We start from the raw sequence: 27,187 nt of genomic DNA on the forward strand, positions 1-27,187 counted from the left end.
GACTCCACTAGTCACCTTTCCTTCCTTCGAGCAACTTCCATTAACCAACACCCTCTGGCGTCTGTCCGACAACCAGTTTCTGACCCAGTTCACCACTTTGGGTCCTAACTTCAGCCCTTCAAGTTTGTTCAACAGCCTCCTATGAGGAACTGTATCAAAGGCTTTGTTGAAATCCAAGTAAACTACATCTAGCATATGTCCTCGATCCAGCTCTCTGGTCACCCAATCAAAAAATTCAATCAGGTTCATTTGTCACGATTTACCTTTTGTAAAGCCATGTTGCCTCGGATCCTGTAACCCATTAGATTCAAGAAAGTACACTATCCTTTCTTTCAGCAACACTTCCATTATTTTTCCAACAACTGAAGTGAGGCCTGTAGTTTCCTGCTTCATCCCTGTGACCACTTTTATGAATAGGGACCACATCCGCTCTCCTCCAATCCCCAGGAATCACTCCCATCTCCAGAGATTTGTTGAACAAGTCTTTAATAGGACTCGCCAGAACCTACTATCCTGGTCCCATCGCTATGTCCACCTTCAGTTTTTCAAGTTGCTCATAAACACCCTCCTCCGTGAACGGCGCAGAATCTACTCCATTTTCTCGTGTAACTTTGTCAGACAATCTCGGTCCTTCTCCAGGATTTTCTTCTGTGAACACAGAACAGAAGTATTTGTTTAGCACATTTGCTTTCTCCTCATCACTCTCCACATATTGGTTCCCAGCATCTTTTAGCCTAGCAATTCCATTTTTTATCTTCCTCCTTTCACTAATATATCTGAAAAAATTTTTATCTCCCTTTTTTACATTTTTAGCCATTTGTTCTTCCGCCTGTGCCTTCGCCAAATGTATCTCTCTCTTGGCTTCTTTCAGTTTCACCCTGTAGTCCTTTCTGCTCTCCTCTTCTTGGGTTTATTTTATATTTCATGAACGCCAACTCTTTCGCCTTTATTTTCTCAGCCACTAGGTTGGAGAACCATATCGGCTTCCTTTTTCTCTTGTTTTTATTGATTTTCTTCACATAAAGGTCCGTAGCCATTTTTATCGCTCCTTTCAGCTTAGACCACTGTCTTTCCACTTCTCTTATGTCCTCCCATCCTAACAGCTCTTTCTTCAGGTACTTTCCCATTGCATTAAAATCCGTACGTTTGAAATCTAGGACTTTAAGTATCGTGCGGCCGCTCTCCACTTTAGCCGTTATATCAAACCAAACCGTTTGATGATCGCTACTTCCCAGGTGAGCACCCACTCGAACATTAGAGATACTCTCTCCATTTGTGAGGACCAGATCCAATATCGCTTTTTCCCTTGTGGGTTCCGTCACCATTTGTCTGAGCAGAGCCTCTTGAAAGGCATCCACAATTTCCCTACTTCTTTCCGATTCAGCAGACGGAACATTCCAGTCCGCATCCGGCAGGTTGAAATCTCCCAACAGCAGAACCTCCTCTTTCCTTCCAAACTTTTGGATATCCACAATCAGATCCTTATCAATTTGCTGCGATTGAGTCGGAGGTCTGTAGACTACACCCACGTAGATAGAAGTTCCATCTTCTCTTTTCAGAGCAATCCATATCGCTTCTTCCTCTCCCCAGGTCCCTTGCATTTTAGTCGCTTGGATATTGATCTTTACATAGAGAGCTACTCCTCCACCTTTATGACCATCTCTGTCCTTCCTAAAAAGATTATATCCCTGTATGTTTGTATCCCATCCATGTGATTCACTAAACCATGTCTCTGTGATAGCAACAATATCTAGATCTGCCGCTAACATCAGGGCTTGCAGATCATGAACTTTGTTGCTTAGACTGCGAGCATTTGTGGTCATCGCTTTCCAGCTATTTGTCAGTGATAATCTCCTTTTTCGTATGGATTTTTGTGTTGTTTCACTTTCCGTTGCAATACTAAGAAATGAGTTGCTGATATTGCTTATGTTGAAGTCTTTACTACTATCACATCTTTTCTTTTGCCGGGGGTGGTCTCTATAATTGTCCTTCGTACATACACCACCCCCATCTTCTAGTTTAAATATCTAGAAAAATATTGTCTAAATTTCTCTGCAAGGTTTCTTTTTCCTGCTGTAATAATATGTAGCCCATCAGTGCAATATAGCTTCTTGTCCTTCCATGTATTTCCCCATCCTCCTCCATCCTCCTATGTACCTGAAGCCTTCTTGATGACACCAGGCTCTGAGCCATCTATTAAAGTCCTCTGTGTTTTTCACTCTTTGCTCTCCCTTTCCATATGCAGGCAGTATTTCAGAAAAAGCTAAAGTCTTTACAAAAGGTTTCACGCCCTCACCAAGCTCCCGAAAAGCTTTCTGTGCTGCAAGTGTGGAGTTGTTGGCCAGGTCATTTGTTCCCAGATGGATAACAACATCAGTGTTAAAATCCTTAGTTTCTTCCTTAATTATAGTCAGTATTTGCCTGGAACTCCTGGTAGCTGAGGATCCTGGAAGACATTTCACTATTTTGGTCTCCTCAACCTGTGTTCCAAGGTTAATGCCTCTGATGATGGAATCTCCCAACAGTAATAGTTTTCTGTTTTTGGCTTTTTTATTTGTACTTAGGGTGCGCTTGTTCTCTTGAGTTACCTTCATTGGTTCCAGTCCCACCTCCCTTCTGTTTTCTTGAGTATCGCAGTGCACTAGTGGAGCGAAGGAATTCTGTAGAGGTAATATTAGTGAAGGTGGATGTTTCTGTGTTACATGTCGCAGTCTTCCTGAGCCTACTGTGACCCATTTATTCCTGGGCTGTTTTATTCTTTGAGGTAGAGGTGGTAAGTTGGTATGATTTTGTGGAGTGTTGGAAGCTGCTTTAATTGTATTCAATTCCTGTTTAAGTTTGCAGAGCTCCTCCTTAATACTGGCAAGTTGAAGACAGATGGGGCAAGCCTTAAGCCTCCAAATAGTATGTCTTGGAATTAAAGCACCACAGTGATTGCATAGAATAAAGGTCATCTTGATTGGTTGTGAAGTGACTTGATTTGAGTAGTCCTGATTATATGGGTCTCTATATATAAATAGTGGTCCCTGGGGTTGGTGGGACTATAAGTCTTACCCTTATTCCTATGAAGGGAAAGGGAAAGAGGAAATAAGATTTAACAGGTCTTTCTCTCTCTCTCTCTCTCTCTCTCTCTCTCTCTCTCTCTCCGTGCCCCATTTTTTTGTTTCACCCTGCCCCCTTTCTTTCTTTCTCCCTGCCCTCCCCTCCCCCATGCCACCACCATTGGGAAAATAGTGCCACCGCCGCTGGGGCATAGGTTGCCATTGCCACCATCGGGAACAGGCCAGCACCGAGTTTGCCCTGCTTCTTTTCCCCGCGGAGCCGACCAACTCTCACCGCCCGACGTCAATTCTAGCAACTGGCTGGCCCAGAACATCCTGTCCGACATCAGAATTGATGCGGACGGCGAGAGTTGGTCGGCCCCACAGGGAAAAGCAGGGAGAACTCGGTGCCGGCCTGTTCCCGATGGTGGCAGTGGCAACTCAAGTGGCTAAAGAGCCGCAGTTTGCCGGCCTAGGGAAAACACTGGAGGGTGGCCAGCTGTGCACCCCGCTGGGGCGTAAACCCGGGGCTGACCACCCCACCCCGGTATGCCACTGCCTGTACCTCACTCCCTCCCTATGACCAAAAATTCTCCTTTCTTCCATTCCCTGTGAACACAACCATCTCTTTCCCTCCCTTCCTCTCTCCCAAGTCCATGCCTTCTGTGTCCAAAAACGCATTCCCTCTCTCACCTCAGCAAAAACGCATTCCCTCCCCCACCTCAGCATCTCTTTCTCTCCCTTCCTCTCTCCCATGCCTTCTGTGTCCAAAAACGCATTCCCTCCCCCACCTCAGCAAAAACACATTCCCTCCCCCACCTCAGCATCTCTTTCCCTCCTTTCCTCTCTCCCATGCCTTCTGTGTACAAAAATGCACTCCCTCCCTCCTTTTGTGTTCCGCGTTTGCCTCCTGGCCCTCATCTTAGCAACTTTCTCAGCCAAATACAATTGGAGCCGCGAGGCTCGTCTTGTGTTCCTACCTGCCCTGCCGCACACACATAGCCAACCGGAAGCCTTCCCCGATGTCAGCACTGACGTCGGAGGGAGGGCTTAAGCTTTCCCACTGTCCTTTTAACAGTGGGAAAGCCAAGTTTATATTTCTGAGAGCTCCTAGACTTAGAGATATCTTGTGAATTAAATGAGACAGGAATCAAAGGAGAAAAAATACCATATAGGATTTTGAAAATTACAGTTGCACATTTAAATTGGATCCTCCAGTAAACAGGAAGCCAGTGAAGGGATCTCAGTAAAGGTGTGACATGATCATATTTATGTTTAGTGTATATCAGTTTAGCTGCCGTATTCTGGATAAGTTGTAGCCTCCTCAAATTACATTTACATTTATTTAAACACGCTCAAGAAATGGGTTGCGACAATGCAAATGAGGTTTAAAGTGGATAAGTGTAAGGTGATGCATGTCAGTAATAAAAATCTTATACATGAATACAGGATGTCCAGTGTAGTACTCGGAGAGACCCCCCCAGGAAAGAGACTTGGGAATACTGGTCGACAAGTCAATGAAGCAGTTTGCGCAATGTGCGGCGGCGGCGAAAAGGGTGAACAGAATGCTAGGAATGATTAAGAAGGGGATCACGAATAGAGCAGAGAAGGTTATCATGCCATTATACCGGGTCATGGTACGCTCCCACCTGGAATACTGCATCCAGCACTGGTCGCAGAGAAGAGCGACTAAAATGGTTAAGGGGCTGGAGGAGTTGCCGTATAGTGAGAGACTGGAGAAACTGGGCCTCTTCTCCCTTGAAAAGAGGAGATTGAGAGGGGACATGATCGAAACATTCAAGATAATGAAGGGAATAGACTTAGTAGATAAAGACACAGATTGTTCACCCTCTTCAAGGTAGAGAGAACGAGAGGGCACTCTCTAAAGTTAAAAGGGGATAGATTCCGTACAAATGTAAGGAAGTTCTTCTTCACCCAGAGAGTGGTAGAAAACTGGAATGCTCTTCCAGAGGCTGTTATAGGGGAAAGCACCCTCCAGGGATTCAAGACAAAGTTAGAAAAGTTCCTGCTGAACCAGAACGTACGCAGGTAAGGCTAGTCTCAGTTAGGGCACTGGTCTTTGACCTAAGGGCTGCCGCGTGAGTGGACGGCTGGGCATAATGGACCCAACAGCGGCAATTCTTTTTTTTTTTTTTTTTAATTCTTTATTTTCATTTTATAGTATTGACATAATATTAGTCAAAACAAGAAAATAATACAACTCAGTACATACATTAAAATGAAACAATAGGTAATAATAAAAATATACAATTGAAGAAGTCCTTTTTCTGGGAATGTCATCGTTCCTCCAAAACTTACTTGCTCCACTTCATCACCGAAGCTGAAACCGTGGATTGAAGACAATGTTTTTATTTTTCTTTTTTTCCAGTTTATGAATTATTTTTAATCTTATTCATTGTTTTGCCACTTGTTTTTGTTTTGTTCTATTTCTATCATTTAAATTTCTCCAGAATTTGTTCAACGGTTCCTCCTTCTGCATCTATTCCTTTCTCTCCTCTCTTCTACCTTCCAAAGTACTTAGTTCAATACAGTCTTGTTAGAATGTTTATTTTCTTATTTTTCCTCTATCTCTACTTTTCACTTCTTTATTACTCTCTAGGTACTTTAGTTAGATTGTGAGCCTTCGGGACAGTAAGGGAATTTCTAAGTACCTTTCTTACTTATAATTTTAATGTATATTTTCTGTAAACCGCTTAGAACTTAACGGATGTAGCGGTATATAAGAAATAAATTACATTACATTACATTACTTTTTAAATGTATCCTACGCTGAGATAAGTGGTAATTTTGGAAAATTAATAATCCGAAGATTACTTCATCTAGTCATATTTTCCAACATTTCCACCTTAAAATTAAGGTTTCCACTATCTCTTACCCAGACCGAAGCCTGGGACTCCACTGTTTTTATTCTAGTTTCATGTCCATCCACTTTATTTTCAACGCTGGATATCCTATTTTTCATTTCCAAATTTTTAGACACAACAGAGGTATAACGTGTGGTAAGTTGCTGCATTTGGGTTCCCAAAGAGATTTGCAAACTAGATATTGCTTCCCAAATTGTCTCCATATTGAAAACCTTGAGCCTCTGCATTGGTATTAGTTCAGCACCCAGATCCTCTGATGAAAAAGTACCTGGAACTTCAGCAGGCAATGAAGTCAGTGTCAGGAAATCCTGAGGCAGTTTCTGTTCCAGCTCCTCCGAATGCACAGATGGTTGATTTGGCTTCACCCCTCCTCCTGCTGGGCCGATTCCCGATCTCAGCAGGTCTGGAGAGTAAACACCCCGGGGCATTTCCTCCACCTTCGCCTGGTCAAACGCCCCCGAACAACTCGGAGGACTTAGTTCTTCCATCGACCGGTCAAACGCCCCCGGGCGACTCTGAGGACTCCGCTCTTCCGGGGTTATGGATGTTGCCTCGAGGGAGAGCTGTAACGCTTCATCCAGCGTGTCTCTCCCAGCCGAGAAAGCCTCCGGCTGCGTTGGCGTCCCTCGCTGAAGAAAGGCGTCCATCGGGCCCGTTGCTGTTGGTAAAGATTCGTCGGGAAAAACCCGAAGTTTGGACTTTCGTTTCACCATTACAAGGTAACAGCAGTCCGGGAACATCCGTGGCGTCTAGCTCCAGCCACCCGCGGCCATCTTCCTTAAGCCACTCCCCCCTGTTCATGTGGCCTCTGTGCTGTTTTCATGCTTAAGGTGTAATAGTGGGACGTCTGCATGGGCCCAGCGTCAATTCTTATGTTCTTAACACATAGTCCAACTGAGAGAAAATAATGGCCTGAACCAAAACTGCAAAATGTTGCTGAAAAAAAGATGACATACTCTTCTAAGCATCTTTAAACTGAAAAAGTATTTTTTAGTAACGTGATTAATTTGATTATATAATGAGTGAAGAATCCAGAATAAAACCAAGAATTCTAGATGAAAAATCAATTTTCAGTGAATCATCAGAGGGTAACAAAATTGAGTTAGGCAACAGCTCAATTTTTGGGCCAAACCATAATAATTTTGTCTTGGTAGTTTTTAATTCCATTGAATGCAACACAATGTGAGCTAAGCACCATCTTCCTTCTGCATCTGTTCTATGAGACAAAATGATGACAGACAGATTGGTTTTGAAAAGGATAGAAAAACCTCTTTTATGGGTGACAGATGAAAAGAATATCCAGATATAGCAAACGAGCGCAGCAGCAGAGGGAAGATGCATTTCTTGAAGAAACATGACATTAGGATATTTACCTATGAGGTAATTAGCTATTTTTTTTCACTTAATTGGGTGATTTAGCCAATTAACAATATATGAGACTAGTCTTTAAGCCCGTTACATTAACGGGTGCTAGAGCAGATGTCTGTCTGGGGGGTTTTCTTTGTCTCTCTTTCCTTGGATGCTGTCTAACTGTCATTCATTCTGTCTGTGTCTCTCCCTGGCCCCCTGCCTACCTGTATTTCTCTGTTGCGCCATGCCTGCCTGTCTCTCCTTGGCTCCCTTCTGTCTCCCCCCCTCCCAGAGCAAAGCATTATTGTTTTCTGTCCTCCAGCACACCCCTCCCCCCAGCAGCCCCCTTTCCCTCTCTCCCTGTTGTGCCATTCCTGTGTGCTCCATAGCCCCCTTTTGTTCCCCCCTGATGATTGCTGTCTGCCCCCCTCCCCCCAAAGCAACCCCCTTTCCCTCTCCCCCTGGTTCCCTGTTGTGCCATGCCTGCCTGCCCCGTGGTCCCCTTCCGTTTCCACCCCCCCTCCCATTCTTACCCTCCCTCCAACTGGAGCTAGTGTCGGTCTAGGACAGGGGCTGCATCGTTCACCTCTCGGCCAGATCGTCGAGCAGGTTCTCCTGCTTAATGGCGGTGGGAGGGGCTGTAGGAAGACTGCAAGTGTGGCAGCAGCAGCAACCCTGGCTCCTTCTTCAGCATCATGTCGGGAAGGTGGAGAGTGGTCTGCGAGGTTCGCTACAGTGGCTGGTGAACCTCAGCAGGCCGCTTTGAAGAGGAGCGGCAGCGGGAGGGAGGAGTCGCTGGCGTGTTCTGCACACTCGCATGCCTCCAGCTAGCGCAGGCGCTGTGAGGACTGGCACAGAAGCACACCTCACGCCACCAGGAATCACAATCTTTCAACAGCGCATGCGCTTAGCCTTTTATTATAGTTGATGATATGCAAGTCAGCCATTAGCAGGATTAAGTAACCTCATGACAAACCATAATTCAGTTAATGAGATATAGTGTATGCAAATTACATGACCATTGTGATATCGAGAGTGAAGTGAGAAAATTCAGAAAGAGAGGTGAACCAAGAGATTTTGCACAAAATATGTCGATAAAAGGGAACATGATAATGTGCATAGAAATATACAGGGTATTGGGTGTACCTGTAAGAACAAATGAGAAACGCTAAGGAGTATTGAACTAGCTCCACATCCTTTTTCAAAAATCATTTATGTCAATTCTGGCAAGATGAGTATCGCATGTAAAATATAAGGTATTATCAAAAGTGATTAAGTTATTGCATCTTGATGGATTCTAAGAAAGTTTTAAGGTCCACGATTTCCATATATATGGTGGTGTGATTATTGTATGTTACCTTCATTCTTGCAGGGTACATTAATCCAAATTTCGCTCTGACGTCTTTTAAATCTTGTTTGATGGATAGAAATTCCTTGTGTTTGATGGCAGTAGATTTTGCAAGATCTGGAACTATAAAAAATTTTCTTCCCTAATAGAGAAGCTGAGGATGAGATTTCACCGTGGTCATATTCTGAAGAACATTCTGGAAGAGCAAGAGCTTTGCTACTATGGGCCTTGCCGCTGTTTGGTGAGCTGAGAGTTTGAAAGGAACACAGTGTGCTTACTCAGTTTCAAGCGGGATTGAAAATTTGAGGCCTATGGCCTGGGGGAAGAATTCAGTGAGGAAAGCAATAATATCTGGCCCCTCTGCTGTCTCTGGTAAACCTATAATTCTCACATTGTTCCTCCTGCTGCGGCTTGACAAATCTTCCAAGTCGTGTTGTAGTGAAATGATCATCTTGTTTATCTAGGGTGGTGAGTTTATTTTGTAGAGATGCAGTTGTTCTTCTAGAGCAGACATGGGCAACTCCGGTCCTCGAGGGCCGGAATCAAACCAGGTTTTCAGGATTTCTCCAATGAATATGCATTGAAAGCAGTGCATGCAAATAGATCTCATGCATATTCATTGGGGAAATCCTGAAAACCTGATTGGATTCCGGCCCTCGAGGACAGGAGTTGCCCATGTCTGTTCTAGAGTGTTGATACGATGGCGGGCATCCACAAATTGTGCATTGAGAGATTCAGTTTCAGTAAGCACTGGTTTTGTTTCTTCTACCTGTTTCTGCATAATTAGCTTGAAGGAGTGCATTTCCTTTATGAGAGTGTCCAGTTGTGAGTCATCGTGCTTCATCGCCATTTTATCCGGCGAGCATGGATCAGTTTTAGGCCGCTGAGCTGAGCAGTCTGGGCCGACTCTTCCTTGTTGTTTTTCGTGTCATGAATATAGATGAATCGGAACAGAACCAGCACTGGGTAACAAAAGTTAAGCCAAAATGGACCACGATAATCTGCGAATTATATATGATATGGAGGAGCTTCTACTCCATGCATCTGCTCGTCGTGCTTATCAGGCTGACTCCCAACTTAAATTTTTTAAAATTGGTTAACTGGCACTAATAATTGAAATTGCCATTTAAAACAATTTTTAAAAATATTAATTAGTCTGTAGGCGCCTTACGGTAGGTGTCTGAGGCACCTACCTTGAAAGTAGTAGTGGTTAGGGGTGGAATTTGGGTATGGATTGAGTAAGGCACTGGTAGGTGTCTATGTTAGGCACCTCTATATTGGGCCAGGAAAACCCTGGCCCAATCTATATATATAAAATCGGAGGTATGTATGTGTGTGTGTGCCGCGATCACGCAAAAACGGCTTGACCGATTTGAACGAAACTTGGTATGCAGATCCCTCACTACCTGGGGTGATATGTTCTGGGGGTCTCGAGGTCCACCTGCACACGTGGGCGGAGCTACAAACAGAAAATCTGATTTCACCCATTCATGTCAATGGAAAAAAAGTAAAAAGCTGCCATTCTCATAGTAATTCAAAAACGGCTTGACCGATTTGAACGAAACTTGGTATGCAGATCCCTCACTACCTGGGGTGATATATTCTGGGGGTCTCGCGGCCCACCTGCACACGTGGGCGGAGCTACAAACAGAAAATCAGATTTCACCCATTCATGTCAATGGAAAAAATGTAAAAAACTGCCATTCTCACAGTAATTCCAACTACCTGGGGTGATATGTTCTGGGGGTCTCACGGCCCACCTGCACACGTGGGCGGAGCTACAAACAGAACATCAGATTTCACCCATTCATGTCAATGGAAAAAAATGTAAAAAGCTGCCATTCTCACAGTAATTCAAAACCGGCTTGACCGATTTGAACGAAACTTGGTATGCAGATCCCTCACTACCTGGGGTGATATGTTCTGGGGGTCTCGCGGCCCACCTGCACACGTGGCCGGAGCTACAAACAGAAAATCAGATTTCACCCATTCATGTTAATGGAAAAAATGAAAAAAGCTGCCATTCTCACAGTAATTCAAAAACGGCTTGACCGATTTGAACGAAACTTGGTATGCAGATCCCTCACTACCTGGGGTGATATGTTCTGGGGGTCTCGCGGCCCACCTGCACACGTGGCCGGAGCTACAAACAGAAAATCAGATTTCACCCATTCATGTCAATGGAAAAGATGTAAAAAGCTGCCATTCTCACAGTAATTCCAACTATAAAACACTTTCTATGACACTATAACCACTAGGGACATCGTTTCTATTCTACCACGGACACCATACATATAGAGTTTGTATGTTCTAACTGTGTTTGTAACTCTTTCCTTCATGCACCTCAGTTCATAATGTTATTACATTACATGAGTACTCACATATGCTGAACTAGGAACACAGGTTCCATTCTGAACCGGGAAAAAACTGCATGGAGTTTCTTTTCAACCTGAGTTTCCACATATTGAGTTGTTTAAATCAATACTGAAACTTTTGGATGCCACTTATTCCAACAGATCTTCCTTTTCAGTTTAAGAGATTGCAAATTCCAGTGAGACTTGCATTCTCTATCACAATCAACAAATCACAGGGACAGACTATTACATACTGTGGAGTGGATTTAAGATCCCCCTGTTTTTCCCATGGACAACTCTATGTTGCTTGCTCAAGAATTTATATGTTCTTGCTCCTGGAGGTGAAACTAAAAATGTTGTTTATAATCAAGTTTTGTGTTAGTTGTATTGTATTCATTTTGTCAAATATTTCACATTATAATTTGAATATTGTACTTTTTATAAAGCTGTAAAAAAATAATTTCATTCACCACTATAAAGTATCTTTATTTGAATCCATTTACAGTGTTATTGCTATAATTAAATACCCGTGCAACGCCGGGGCATCAGCTAGTATACAATATAATACAATCTTTATTTGTATATCACCAATACCTCCATGAAGTTCACAGTGGTTTACATGAGTAATTATGGTGATACAAATTAAAAACAAGTATTACAATATTTAGGAATCATTTATAACAAATTCTTGAAAAAGATAGGTCTTTAAGGGTTTTTTGAAACATTTAAAATTAATTTGATTTAGGTGCTGCTAGGCATGATTGTACATAAGGCGCCGTTTTCTTTAGCACCTACTGAGTTAAGCGCCGTTTATAGGATCAGGCCCTATGAGTCAAGGGAGCATAGAGTGGATGCTGGACAAAGAGTGGATGCTAGACAGGAAGGATAGAGACACATAAGAAAAATGGATGGTGGACATAGAGAATAAATGTCAAAAGAATAGAGATCCTGAAAAGAAAGATGAGAAAAAGAAGGTAGAAGAGAGAAAGTAAGACCAAAGCAACATTCAGACAACAAAGGTAGAAAAAAAAGTGTGGGTTTTTTAAAATCTGAATGTATTAACTAATATTTCATCTCCCTACCACACGGGTGTCCAAAGGGTCATAAGAACATAAGAAATGCCCACACCGGGTCAGACCGTGGGTCCATCTAGTCCAGTGGTCCGCACCCGCGGAGGCTCAGCTAAGTGTTCCCCGACGAGGACCTTGGTCACTCGTATCCCTCAATGTGTCTTGTAAGAAGATGTGCATCCAACTTGCCCTTAAATCCTAGAATGGTAGTTTCCTCCACAGCTTCTTCCGGGAGTGCGTTCCAGGCATCCACCACTCGCTATGTGAAATAGTATTTTCTGACATTTGTCCTGGTCCTGTCTCCCTTCAGTTTCAGTCCATGACCTCTTGTCCGAGTCACATTTGACAACGTGAATAACGTTGTTTCTTGCTCTATTTTGTCGATTCCTTTCAGTAGTTTAAAAGTCTCTATCATATCCCTGCACATTCTTCTCTTCTCGAGGGTGAACAATCCCAGTTTTCCGAGGTGTTCATTGTAGCTCAAGTTCTCTATTTTTAACTAGCTTCATCGCTCTCCTCTGCACCCTCTCCAGAATTGCTATATCCTTCTTTTAGGGAGACTAGTGTTGGACACAATATTCTAAGTATGACCATTGCTCTATAGAGTGGCATTATGACATCCTCTGATCTACTCATGATTCCCTTCTTTATCATGCCCAACATCCTGTTTGCCTTCTTAGCCGCCGCTGCTTATTGAGTCGACGGTTTCAGGGTCCTGTCTATTAGTATCCCCAGGTCCTTTTCTTGCTCGCACTTATCCAATTTTACACCTAACATTTTATATTCGTGCTCCTTGTTTTTTATGCCCAGGTACATCACTTTGCATTTCTCTATATTAAACTTCATCTGCCAGTTTTCTGCCCATCTTTCTAGTTGGTTCAAATCTCTCTGGAGCTCTTCGCTGTCCTTTTGTGACCTCATTGTCCGAACTAGCTTGGTGTCATCTGCAAACTTGATGATTTTATTGGTCGTTTCTTCTTCCAGCTCATTTATAAAAATATTAAATAAGATGGGCCCAAGAACCGAGCCCTGTGGCATGCCGCTAGTTACTTTTTCCCAGTCCGATAACTTCCCGTTTATGCACACTCTCTGCATTCTGTTCTCCAGCCATTTGCTTATTCATCTCAGTATATCCCCTTCTATTCCGTGGCTTTGTAATTTTCTGAGAAGTCTGTTGTGTGGAACTTTGTCGAACGCTTTCTGGAAGTCCAAGTATATTATATCCACCGGTTCACCGCTATCGATATGTTTGTTCACCATCTCAAAGAATTGAAGTAGATTCGTCAAACAAGACTTCCCCTTCCTGAAGCCATATTGACTGGCTCTCATCAGGTCATGAGTATCCAGGTGTTGTACTATGCTATCCTTAATTAGTGCTTCAACCATCTTCCCAGGGACCGATGTAAGACTCGCAGGTCTATAGTTGCCCGGTTCTCCCCTTGATCCTTTTTTAAATATTGGGATGACGTTTGCTATCTTCCAGTCGTCTGGTATCTGTCAGGTTTTGCAGTAGTTCTCCAATTTCTACCTTTAGCTCCTTTAATACTCTCGGGTGGATTTCATCGCGATCGACCAGTAGATCTGAAAGGTAATGTGAGTCGATTGCGGAACCCATCCCTGGCGTCGCGATAGACTCGTGTTGCCTTTGTGTTCTGTTCTCCCTGCTTCCCTGATGCCAGGCCAGGTGCATACAAACGGCAGGCCCACTGCCTCCCTCCCTTCCCCCCCCCCCCCCGACATCAATTCTGACATCGGAGAGGAAGTTCTTGGCCAGCCAATCGCTGCCTGGCTGGCCTGGATTTTCTTCTCTGATGTCAGAATTGACATCGGGGGGGGGGGGAGACTTGTGGGCTTGGCGCATGCACGGGCCTGACTTTTATGTCATCGGAGAAGCAGGCTTAAATCGGCGGTGGTGGCTTGTGAGCATGAGTAATTGGACGCCAGCACACTCATTAAGCTGCAGTTGCCAATTAAGCTGCTAGCTTTCATGCAAGGTATGAAAAAAATAATAAATATATGGAAATCACACATAACACATTATTTATTGCTTTTATTTTTCCATCATGGAACTCAAAAACTAGTTGCGTTAGCGGGAGGTCGTTATAGTTGCCAAAATGCTGGCCTTCTGATAACAATCTCAGCTCGATAATGCATTGCTTCCCAATATATACCTTCATTCCAGATTGACATCATTGGCTGTCAGCCAATCCACTAACAGAGGTTGTACTTAAATTTAGACAAAGACCTTTTTTTTAACATGGAATAAAAGTTCCAGAAATCATAATTTTTTGTTTACATTCATTTCTGAATATACATAAATATTTTATAACATATTCAATATTCTTTTTGTCCTTCTTAAAAACTTATTTCAGACAGTTTGTCTATGTTTTAGGCAAGCTGCTGAAATGTTATCAGCCTTATCCTGGAGGAGGGGTACTCCCTCCTCCTGCTTTGAACAATTGACAGTTTCAAATTACACTGATACTCACACAGAAACCTTTCTAAGAGTGGGCTTCATGTGCCCCCCTTTCTATGCTAGAGACTGCTACAGGTCTTTGATTCTAACTTAACCATTTCCAGATGCTGTATTTAGGATTTTTCCTTAGTGTTCTTTCTATAAACCATTTCATTTTTAGTACCGTATTTGCCGGCGTATAGGACGACTGGGCGTATAAGACGACCCCCCAACTTTTAGTTAAAAAATAGAGTTTTGTGTTATACTCGCCGTATAAGACGACCCCTTCTTCCGCACACCTTCTCTACCGCCCCGGGTGCAGTACAGCCGGCCAGGTTCCCTTACTTTTGTGGCACTTCCCCGACCGACCGACAACAGCCCCGGTCCGACAAACCTCCCTGCCCTTAACCGCGAATCTAAATTACCTTCTTACAGCGGCTACAGGGCAGGGAGGATTGTCGGACCCGGGCTGTTATCGGTCGGTCGGGGAAGTGCCACAAAAGTAAGGGAACCTGGCCGGCTGTGCTGCAACCGGGGCGGGGCGGCCGCCCCTCTCTCTTGGTAGCCACTCGAACCGCGAGGCTACTCTCCTTCTCCTTACCTGCCATGCCTGCAGCACAGAGCCGAACGGAAGTCTTCCCGACGTCAGCGCTGACGTCGGGAAGACTTCCGTTCGGCTCTGTGCTGCAAGCAGAGAAGGTAGGGAGAAGAAGAGCCGCGCGACTGAGTACATCCAGCCCCGCAAGTAAGGGCATGTAAACTGTACCCGGCGTATAAGACGACCCCCAACTTTGGGGAGGATTTTAAGGTACTAAAAAGTCGTCTTATACGCCGGCAAATACGGTACATCTATTTTAATATATATTTTTCATACATCCATCCACACTTGGGGCCCCATCATCCACAGTTTCACACATTATATTTCATGTTATAACACATTATGTTTCATGATATAACATGTACTGCATGTTATATCTCAATTTAGAATATGGAATTTAATATACTTTTCTTAACCAGCCTAAGACACATCTGGTATCAATTAGAACCACGAGACTAAAAGCAGGAAAAACCTGAACAAAGACTAGGGATATAGGCTGAACACAAAATGGAATAAAGCCAAGCAGAAGACATAGAAAAACAGAGATGGAGTTCCACAGGGGTCGGTGCTGGGCCCGCTCCTGTTCAATATATTTATTAACGACCTGGAGACGGGGACGAAATGTGAGGTTATTAAATTTGCTGATGACACCAAACTCTGCAGCAGGGTTAGAACAACGGAAGTCTGTGAAGACCTGCAAAGGGACCTAACGAGACTGGAAGAATGGGCAAAAAGGTGGCAAATGAGTTTTAACATAGAGAAATGCAAGGTCATGCATGTAGGGAAAAAAAATCCGATGTTCAGCTACAAAATGGGGGGATCATTGCTAGGAGTGAGCAACCTTGAAAGAGACCTGGGGGTGATGGTGGACTCAACATTGAAAGCATCGGCACAGTATGCGACAGCCTCAAAGAAAGCGAACAGAATGTTGGGTATCATTAAAAAGGGTATCACAACCAGGACGAAGGAAGTCATCATGCCGCTGTATCATGCAATGATGCGCCCACATCTGGAATATTGTGTCCAGTACTGGTCGCCGCACCTCAAGAAGGACATGGCAGTACTTGAGGGGGTCCAGAGAAGAGCGACTAAACTGATAAAAGGTATGGAAAACTTTTCATACGCTGACAGGTTGAACATGCTGGGGTTGTTCTCCCTGGAAAAGCGGAGACTTAGAGGGGACATGATAGAAACCTTCAAAATCCTGAAGGGCATAGAGAAGGTAGACAGGGACAGATTCTTCAGACTGTGGGGAACCATAAGTACCAGGGGTCACTCAGAGAAACTGAAAGGGGACAGGTTTAGAACAAATGCTAGGAAGTTCTTTTTTACCCAGAGGGTAGTGGACACATGGAATACGCTTCCAGAGGTTGTGATAAGCCAGAGCACATTACAGGGGTTCAAGGAAGGTTTGGATAGGTTCTTAAAGGATAAGGGGATTGAGGGGTACAGATAGAAGTAGAGGTAGGTTATAGAAATGATCAGGAACCACTTCACAGGTCATGGACCTGATGGGCCGCCGCGGGAGCGGACCGCTGGGCGCGATGGACCTCTGGTCTGACCCAGTGGAGGCAACTTCTTATGTTCTTATGTTCATATATATCCTGATTTCCTCTATGATCTAGCTTAATAGCAAAGTACATAAAAAGAATATTATTATGCTTTTCCTCAATGTTAATCTATAGTGCGCTTTTCTGGCCTTGGCTATATCCATATTCAGATTTTTATTCACCAACTTTTCATACACTTCTATTGGGCGTGGCCTTAACTAACACATAAGCTTGTATCTAACTAGAGTTAACCAGAATCATACGAAAAGCAGGCATTTTTGTAGAAAAACTCCACAAAATACTGCACTATCATGTCCTGACGTCCATTCCATTACCGTCCCATAAACATCGCCCCCCACTGGCTACGAGCCACTATTCCTCACTTGGGGGGCAGGGAGAGAGAAAGGGGGGCAGAGAGAAAGAAAGAAAGGGGAGGGGGCAGGGATAGAGGAAGAAAAAGTTGGACTCATGGAGGGACAGAGAGAGATGTTGGTTGGGGAATGAAATGAGGTCTGGAGGAGAGGAAGCATGCAGGAGGCAGAAAGAAAGAAAGGCAAAAAGAGAAATACAGTGGTGCCTCACACAACGAACTTAATTCGTTCCAGGAGCAAATTTGTTATGCGAAAAGTTCGTTATGTGAAACGCATTTTCCCATAACAATACATGTAAAAAAAAATAATTCGTTCTGTAGCATAAAATATGCTAAGATGACATAAAAAAAGATAAATTTACCTTGTTAGAGCTGTTAGCATGATATAGAGGGGATATATGTGAAGGGGAGGGGAGACAGGGGTTTTGTTGATCCTTGCTGTGTATTATAATCACCCCCCACATACTCCCCAGTACCTTTTTTAATTCCTCCCATCTTTCCCAGCCAGTGGCGTACAGGCCAGAAGCGCAGAGATCAGGAGCAATTCCTCTGCACGCCTGTGTGGGCCCATGCCGATCTCCGAATGGCTGCAGTTAGTTCTTGTGAGTCCCGCGAGAGCTGGCTGCAGTTAGTTCTTGTGAGTCCCGCGAGAGCTGACTGCAGCCATTCAGAGATCAGCGCAGGCCCAGGCGGCGGGGGGGGAGGTTTAAAAATATGCGGTGGCGGCGGGGGGAGGTTTAAACATATGCGGTGGCGGCGGGGGGAGGTTTAAACATATGCAGTGGCGGCGGGGGGAGGTTTAAAAATATGCGGTGGCGGCGGGGGGAGGTTTAAAATATGTAGCGCCAGTTAAGCGATGCAGCTCGGGCGACTTCGTTGTGTGAAACGAAGTCCGTTGTACGGATCAAGACAAGAAGTTCGTTGTGCGCAGCGTTCGCTGTGCGAGGCGGCCGTTATGCGAGGCACCACTGTATTGGATTTATAGTCAGAAGAAGGAAGTGCAACCAGAGACTTATGAGATCACCAGACAGCAAAGGTAGGAAAAATGATTTTATTTTAAATTTAGTGATCAAAATGTGTCTGAATTTATGTCTGCAGTCTATATTTTGCACCTTGGCCCCCTTTTACTAAACTGCGATAGTGGTTTTTTAGCGCAAGGAGCCTATGAGTGTTAGGAGCAGTGCGGGGCATTCAGTGCAGCTCCCTGTGCTAAAAACCATTATTTTGGTTTAGTAAAATGGGAGAGGGTATATTTGTCTATTTTTGTATAGTTGTTACTGAGGTGACATTGCATATTTTAAAGTCATCTGCCTTGACCTCTTTGAAAAAAAAACCCTGTATAAATAAAGAATTAAAAAGAAAAAGGAAAAAAAACCCAAATATAAATGGGAATTAACATTTTCTCTGCGTGCAGTGTGCTTTGTGTTTTTAAAAATTTTATTGTTGCTAGATCATTTTGACTTGGTCATTTTAAAAGTAGCTGACAAGCCAAAAAAGTGTGGGCACCCCTGCCCTACCACATCCCTACTATCTAGGGAGTGATGATGATATTGGGTGGAGGTGCTCATCTCAATTTTTCTGTCCAGGGCCCATTCAGTCCTAGATACACTATTTAGTAGAGCAGTAGTCTAATAATTAGAATAGTGGATGGAGAACTAGGAAAACCAAGGTACAAATCTTACTACTGATCATGGGCAAGTCATTTACCTCTCCATGGTCTCATGTACAAACTTAGATTGTAAATCTGTTGGAACAGGGAAAAACCTACAGCACTCAAGTGTAACTCACCTTTAGCTAGTACTGAAAAAGGTGTAAACAAAATCCTTATTTCTTATCATCATTTCTTATTTGCAGAGACAAATAGCTCAGTGTGGTGCTTCTGAACTAAGTATTCCTATACTCACTGAGCAACTACAAGAAAAAGAGGAACGCATCCTAGCCCTGGAGGCTGACATGACCAAGTGGGAGCAAAAATACCTGGAGGAGCACACCATGAGACAGTTTGCAATGGATGCTGCAGCCACAGCTGCTGCACAGAGAGATACAACCATTATTAATCACTCCCCACGTCATTCCCCGAATAGCAGCTTTAATGAAGACCACCTAATGGCCAACCATAGACACCAGGAGATGGAGAATAGGTTTGTGGCTTTTGGGTTTCAGAGTACGGTGCTGAGGGTTACTGAACACATAAGTTTGGTGGAAAATAAGAAAAAATATTTAAATTTATCTTTTTTGTTGAGTGATATAGCCTTTCATATCTGCTGACTGCAAACTACAATGATGGAAATAGAAAGTGTGTTTCGAATTAAGAGAACATTTTAATGATTGATTCCCCAGCTCTACTGTGAACTATATAAAAATTGTACACCATTTATTATTGTTAATATAAAATATCTGATTTTCTAGAATCAAAACACTCCACTCCCAGATACTAGAGAAAGATGCTGTGATTAAGGTCTTCCAACAGCAAACACGGAAGGAGCCTGGAAGAGCTCTCCAGGGACCACTCCAACCAGCCAAATCAGTGCCTTCAATCTTTGCCGCTTCAGGAACCCAGTGCTGGCAGAGCCTCTTACCCAACGAACGACTTGCAGATAACACCTCACAGGGAAGCAAAGGTCAGTAGACAGAGCCTTTGAGTTGATCAGTTTATAGAAAAGTTATTGACCATAGTACTAAATCTTCTGCTGAGACTTCCTTTTCTAAAGAGTTGTTCAGCTACTGAAAAAGAATGAAGAACTAACCACGCAGTATTAGAGGCATTATAAAGGTGTCAGAAATGCCTAAGCTCCAGTCTCTATTTTGTAACTTACTTTCTTTAAGATCTTCATTAAGTCTCTTTGCCCCTTTATGCTTCAGTTTACTAAGCCAGTGTTTTTCAACCTTTTTACACCTATGTACCGGCAGAAATAAAAGAATTATTCTGTGGACCGGTATCGGTCTGTGGACCGGCGGTTGAAGAACACTGGGCTAAGTTGTGGGCCAGGCCCCACCCATCTCTATCCAATCTCCACCCCAGACCCCGCCCCATAATAGTACTAATTGCACCTTGCACATCCCTTGCCTCAGCTGGAAGCCTGCTCTCTGACGTTGCAACGTCAGAGAGAAGGCTTCTGGTGCAGGCACAGGATGCCCGTAGGAGCCACTGCTCTTGGCTTTGTGCACTGAATCAGTGAGGAAGAGGGAGCTGGCTCAAAGATAATGCCGCATCGATCGCACCGTGGACCGGCAGTTGACGAACACTGTTTTGGGCCTGATGCACATGCTGGCCCTGTGGACCGGCAGGAAATTTCTGTGGACAGGCACTGGTCCATGGACCGGTGGTTGAAGAATACTGTACTAAGCTATCAAATCATAATAGAAATGTAGCAAATGTGTGAAGGACAAGCACAAAAGATAAGGGGAGACTACTTTTGTCCACTATTTCGAAGGAAAACAAGATAAAGGCAAAGGAGATGTCTAAATTCAACCAAAGTAAAGACAGTCCCAACTAGGATCCTGGTTTCGGCAGGAACACTGCCTTCCTCAGGGGACAAAACAATTGATAGAATGATATTGCTAAGCAAGGTTGTAATATCATAAAAAGCAGGAAGGAAGACCTTCAAAACCAAATGTATTTGATATGGAACCTCCAGCGAGACACACGAGTGCCGTTCCTGCCCCTCCCCCGAGCCAGCGGGGGAAGGATTTGTCCAGCAGTGGCCGAGCTCCATTTTGGTAGGAGCCCCGCTCCAGCGAGGCACTCGAGTGCCATTCCTGCCCCTCCCCCGAGCCAACGGGAGAAGGATTTGTCCAGCAACGGCCGAGCTCCATTTTGGTAGGAACACCGCTCCAGCGAGGCACGCGAGTGCCGTTCCTGCCCCTCCCCCGAGCCAGCGGGAGAAGAATTTGACCAGTAGCATTAACGGCGCGCAGCCGTGAAGCGTCCTTGGTGAAGAAAACCTCACAGATCGAACCTGCCACACAAGACGAGGCTGAGTAATCGACCTTCCCCATCCGACCCCCACGGTCTCCAGCGGCCCATGTGAAGTCCAACAACCTCAGGGTTCCCAAGCCGCCTTCCCCCTTGCCCGCTGGGCCTGTAAACGTGCCTCCGCCCCCAGAAACGTCCTGGGAGCCCTTCCCCCCACAGCAGCTAAAACTGACCTCCAGCTACAACCCTTTACCCACTACCTCCAACACCAACAGCCAGCTAAACTTTTCAAGTTCTCTGCCAAACTCAAACACTCACGCTAAAATAGCCAGTTCTTTAGATGCATGTGCAATAGCTAGAGGCACGTGTAACCACTAGAGGCACGTGTAGCTGTTAGAGACATGTAAAACTGTTAGAGGCATCTGTAATTATTGGATACACGCGCAATCGTTAGACAGCTGGTAGACAGTTAATTTATTAGAGGCATGTGTAATGGTTAGATATATGTGCATGCGCTAGAGGCACTATCAGGTAATATACTGGCATGCGTTAGGGACATGTGTTACTGTTTGATGCATGCATAACTGTTTAGGGGCATGCATAACTGTTTAGGGGCATGTGCAATCGATAGATGCATGTGTAATTGTTAGTTGTATGCATAATTAATAGATGAATCTACAATGATTGAAACTTGTGCAAGCGATAGAAGCATGTTCAACCGTTTGCTGCATGTATAATGCTAGATGAATGCACAATCATTGATGTACAATTATTGATGCTTGTAATTAGGACATCATAAGAACTATATCCACCTGGCTCACCTACTGGGACATCCTAAGAACAATATATACCTCGGTCATCTTAAAGAATCGCATCAATCCGCCCAACAGCCTTACAAAGTATAATCCAAAAATCTTAGCGATACCAATCTCATCAGGAAGAAACACACTATCCCACAATCATGAATCTCCCACTAATCCTATTATTCTTTCTAATAAATGGTAGCATCAAAAATGTTAACTCACTCTACCCACAACCAGTGGCGTACCTAGGGGGGGCGCGGTCCGCCCCGGGTGCACAGGCCCAAGGGGGTGCACAGCTGACCTGCCACAGGGGAAAGGCTGCCATTGCCGCGAAAGAAGCCTGCGCCAGTTCTCCCTCCCTCCGAATTCGCCCTGCTTCTTTTCCAACGGGCCGACCAACTTTAGCCGTCCAACGTCAATTCTGATGTCGGAGAGGACGTTCTGGGCCAGCTAATCGCTGCCTGGCTGGCCCGGAACGTCCTCTCCTATGTTAGAATTGACGTCGGACAGCCAGAGTTGGTCGGCCCGCGGGAAACAAGCAGGGCGAATTCGGCGCCGGCCTGTTTCCGATGGCCAGTGGCAGCCTTTCCCCGGCGGTGGTGGCAGCATGGTGGTGGTGGCGGCGGTGGCATGGGGGAGGGCAGGGAGAAAGAAAGAAAAGGGGGGAGACAGGGAGCCAGAAAGAAAGAAAGGGGGCAGGGTGAAAGAAAAAGAATGGGGAGAGAGAGAGAAAGACAGACACAGAAAGAAAGGGGGCATGGAGAGAGAAAGAAAGAAGGGGACAGGATAAAACAAAGAAAAAGTTGGGGGAGGGAATGAGGTCTGGAGGAGAGGAAGCATACAGGAGGCTGAAAGAAGAAGAAATATTGGATGCACAGTCAGAAGAATTAAGTGCAACCAGAGACTGATGAAATTACCAAACAAAGGTAGGAAAATGATTTTATTTTCAATTTAGTGATCAAAATGTGTCCGTTTTGAGAATTTATATCTGCTGTCTATATTTTGCACTATAGCTCCCTTTTACTAAACCGCAATAGCGTTTTTTAGCGCAGGGAGCCTATGAGTGTCGAGAGCAGCGTGGGGCATTCAGCGCAGCTCCCTGCGCTAAAAAACGCTATCGCGGTTTAGTAAAAAGGGAGGGAGTATATTTGCCTATTTTTGTATAGTTGTTACTGAGGTAACATTGCATAAAGTCATCTGCCTTGACCTTTTTGAAAACCCATGGAATATAAATGATAATTAACATTTTCTCTGCGTACAGTGTGCTTTGTGTTTTTAAAATTTTATTGTTGGTAGATCATTTTGACTTGGCCACAAAAGTAGGGGAGGGAGGGAGGGGAGCTGCTGAAAGATATCTAGTAATCCTTGCAGGCTTGACTGTGCAGGGAATTATTTTTGTAAAATCATGTTTTGTTATATGACTAGCATTATTTAGACTTTAATTTCTATGAGTGAACAGAATGAAAATGATATAAAATTACTTGCTTGTTTTTATGTGCGTGCGCTGAAGGAAAGTGGGGAGAGAGTGGGCTGAGGACGCTGAAAGGAAATGAGAAACAGAGAGTGGGGAAAAGACGCTGATTTATAAATTGACAATTGTACAGAATATTGTTTCTTTTTATACTTTAATATAATAAGTTCAATATAAAACAATTCAAGGCTTGTGTGGATGGAATCAGGTGGTTTGTGGGGATGAGGACCGAGCTTACGGGGATTAGTCCAATAAAATGGTATTTTCTTATTTCTCATTATTTGTTTTATTTTTATTTGTTAATTTGTAAAGTGGTGATTGTTATATATCAGTTTTTTCAAATTTACATCTACTGTCTTTATATTTTGCACAGTATTAGAGGACATGTATTACTGTTTTTGTGATGTTGCATTGTATGCAGAATCTGGTTTCTTATGTGTTCATATTCTACATAGATTTTTACTGACTTCCGTTAAAACATTGTCCCTGTGTTTGGCTAAAACGAATCTGGTTTCTTGGCAGTTCAGTTTAACTTTTGTCTACATATTTCTATTTTTAGTTTGTGATTATTCCATATTGGGCAAGAGTGTATCTGTCTGTGTGTATGAAAGGGACATGGCTTTCTGATAGCATCGACTGTACAGGATCAATTGACTGTGCAGGATCTGGTTTGTTTAGTTTTACAATGTATGTGTTGGTGTTCTAGTACTCACTGCAGTGTTTAAGATGCTGCCTTTTCCTAGGTACACTCTTGTTGTGCGATATGTAGATTGTTACTAAAAATCATATTTTTCATATAGATGGGGGGGTGTCAAAAAATGATGGGCCCCGGGTGTCACATATGCTAGGTACGCCACTGCCCACAACTACAATCAATCTATTACCCCAACCTATCAGACACACACATCATTAACCCACAGGTAGACACAATAAATCACATTAATGTTATCTCAAATAAAAAAAGACACCAACGAACCTTTAAAAAAAGAACAAGGGAAGTAAACCCATCAGAACCTCAACCGAAACTATCACAACCACATCTATCCCCTGTGCATATCTTAATACAAGATCTGTCCGGAATAAGGCCTTCCTAATTAAAGATTGGATCATAAGCAAGCAAATAGCCTGCCTCTTCCTAACCGAAACAATTCTATTGTCTGAAGATGATCCAATAATAATTGATCTCCTACCTGACAATTTTTAAATCCTTACGTTAAACCGCGCAGATAAAAAAGGTGGAGGATTAGCAATTATTCTTAAAGAGGGATTTGAATTCAAACTAGTGGATTCCAAAGCGACCGACAAACTAGAGATCTTAGCCTGTAAAATCAGTAACAATCAACTAGAAGAATCCCTATCTTGCATACTATTCTATGTCCCACCAAAAAGCTGGCCCAAAGCCAACGAGGACTTCTGTGAATTTGTCCTACACAATTCAATTGGGCCTTCCTACAATATCATAGCAGGAGACGTAAACATACACCTAGATGAAGAGAACAATGCAGACACAAAAGAGTTTAAAAATTTTCTTTCCCTACTCAACTACAACCTCCCTGTACACACACAAACACACGAAAAAGGCCATCATTTAGATGTGGTAGCCATGTCCACAAAGGAAATCCTTAACCCTGCAATCTCTCTACCTGTAGGCTCCTGGTGTCACGACATCTGGTCTGACCATTTCATTTACTATTTCAAATTAATTGTTTAAAAAAATGTCCCCAGTGACCACCAAATAGCTAATGCTCAAGGAAATGAAATACCAGCAGATATGATCTGGAGTTCCTTTCAAGACTTAGACTGGAATAACTACACCAAACTATACAACAAATACTCTAAATCTTACTGCATCCTGGACTCATGCCCCCCGGAAATTATGAAAGCAGCGCCATTAGAATTTAAATTATCATTGCTACACTACTTAGCCCATAACCTAAAAAATGGGAAGTTCCTCACTAACAACGGTCACATAATAATAACCCCAATCCTAAAAAATAGAAAAGAACCATCAATGCTAATAACCAACTACAGACCTATAGCATCCATCCCACTTATTATAAAAATCATGGAGGGATTGGTACACACCCAACTGATGGAATATCTCAACCAGTTCTCTCTCCTCCATGAAACTCAATCCGGCTTTAGACCTTTATTCAGTACGGAGACAGTAATCACGGTTATCTGGGACTATTGTTTAGCAAGGGCCTCAATGCCCTGATCTTGCAATTCGATATGAGCTCTGTTTTCGATCTGGTAGACTATGAGAAATTGCTTCAATGCCTGGATGCCATTGGCATCAGGGATCTAATCTAAACCTTAAGTTTATATACCGCATCATCTCCATGAGAATGGAGCTCGACACGGTTTACAAGAACTTAAAATAGTGGGTAGAGAAGAAGAAAAAGGATTACATGAACTTATGTGTAGAAGGGGGGATGAAGTGTTAAACTGGTTTCGGGGCTTCCTTACATCCCGTACCTATCAGGTACGTTTCAACTATGATCTCGCCGATACCTGGAGCAATTCTTCCGGTGTGCCACAAGGGTCACCGCTATCCCCATTTCTTTTCAATGTCTAAATGTCCTTCAATGGGCATGCAATTGACCCAGCTAGGGATAAATCTATTCAGTTACGCAGATGACTTTATGCTCATCATCCCATTTGCTAACTCTATCTCAGAAACCATTCCCAAGACAATAGAAGCAATAAATGTGATGGAACAATGGATGACAGACTTCAAGCTCAAACTAAATTCAGAAAAAACGAAATTCTTCATTGCTTCCCCTCACCCGTTTGACACCAAAACCCCACTAAGCATCAACGACCTTAGTTACCCTATTCAGTCCACCATGAAAATACTGGGTGTAACTCTAGATCAGTGCCTAACCATGAAAGACCAGGTGGATTCCTTAATCAGAAGGGTTTTTTTTCACTCTCTGGAAACTGAGATCCGTTAAATCATATTTTGATACATCAGCATTCAGAATCCTGGTACAATCCCTCGTACTAAGTCAACTCGACTACTGCAACATCGCCTATTTAACAATTTCCCAAAAAAACATGCGATGTCTACAACTTGTGCAAAATGCAGCGGTCAGACTTATCTTCGGGTTAAAGAAGTATGATCACGTATTCACCAACAAACACAAGAGAATCTCACACCTGAACTTCGTTTCCTCCCCCCAGTCAGAGGTTGCAAATTAAAAAAACACTATGAACACCTTCTCTCACATCAAGCAGCATTATGGGGCAAAGACCTAAAACAATTGCTCTGGCCCTCCACTTACGAGGAATTCAGGAAGCGCCTAAAAACATACCTATTCCTGAAGTACCTAGACAACTGACCCGCACTCCACTCTCAACAACTGTTTTCTTGACCTATTTCTCACTCTCTTCTCTCTTCAGGTCACTCATTTTGTACCTCTTGTAATCTTTTGTAAACCGCATAGAACTTCACGGTATTGCGGTATATAAACTGTTATTGTTATTATTATTATTAAAAAGTGCTGCGTTGAAAAAACAGATGAAGTTTCCTATTTGTGTTGCTTGGTTGAAACCAAAATGGATCCAGCCTCCATCTTTTTTCTTCTCAGGCACATTCCTAATAGAGGAAGTAATGGGAGCATCCAGTACTTTACCCACCCATTCCAAACATGGAAGCAAAGATGATAGTACTCAGACTGATCGAGTGGCAGAGCAAGCAACTGGCTTAGAGTCTCCCCTGAACAGCAGCAGTATTGGCACTTCCCTAGGTAAGAATTCTATTCAAATCTCTGTGAGACTCCCTGGTAGCATTACCCACATCCTTTTCCTTTTTCATCCTGATCTTTCCTACTGCTATCCTGGATTAGAAAATCTAAAATTACATGAAGCAAAATTGATCATTGCTGATATGTGATGCAGTGATGCAGCACCCTGAGATTGTAGGTTCAGACCCACACTGCTCCTTGTGACCCTGGGCAAGTCACTTAATCCC

General features: G+C 43.5%; 1 protein-coding gene across 4 annotated transcripts in view; it reads left to right on the forward strand.

The window, feature by feature from the left end:
- The window catches only part of AMOTL2 (angiomotin like 2), a 370,109-nt gene that overhangs the window by 199,308 nt on the left and 143,614 nt on the right, over positions 1-27,187 (forward strand). For 3 of the 4 annotated variants that reach the window (XR_004540616.1, XM_033958123.1, XM_033958122.1), the window contains exons 7-9: positions 18,876-19,162; positions 19,431-19,642; positions 26,805-26,963. Coding sequence is in view for 3 of the 4 variants with exons in the window: in XM_033958123.1 (XP_033814014.1) it covers positions 18,876-19,162; positions 19,431-19,642; positions 26,805-26,963 (658 nt within the window). In the remaining variant the exon portion in view is untranslated. The remainder of the gene's footprint in view (positions 1-18,875; positions 19,163-19,430; positions 19,643-26,804; positions 26,964-27,187) is intronic. The other variant, XM_033958124.1, reaches the window with a different exon arrangement.

The sequence above is a fragment of the Geotrypetes seraphini genome, chromosome 9 (assembly GCF_902459505.1).
Source record: "Geotrypetes seraphini chromosome 9, aGeoSer1.1, whole genome shotgun sequence".
NCBI lineage: Eukaryota > Metazoa > Chordata > Amphibia > Gymnophiona > Dermophiidae > Geotrypetes > Geotrypetes seraphini.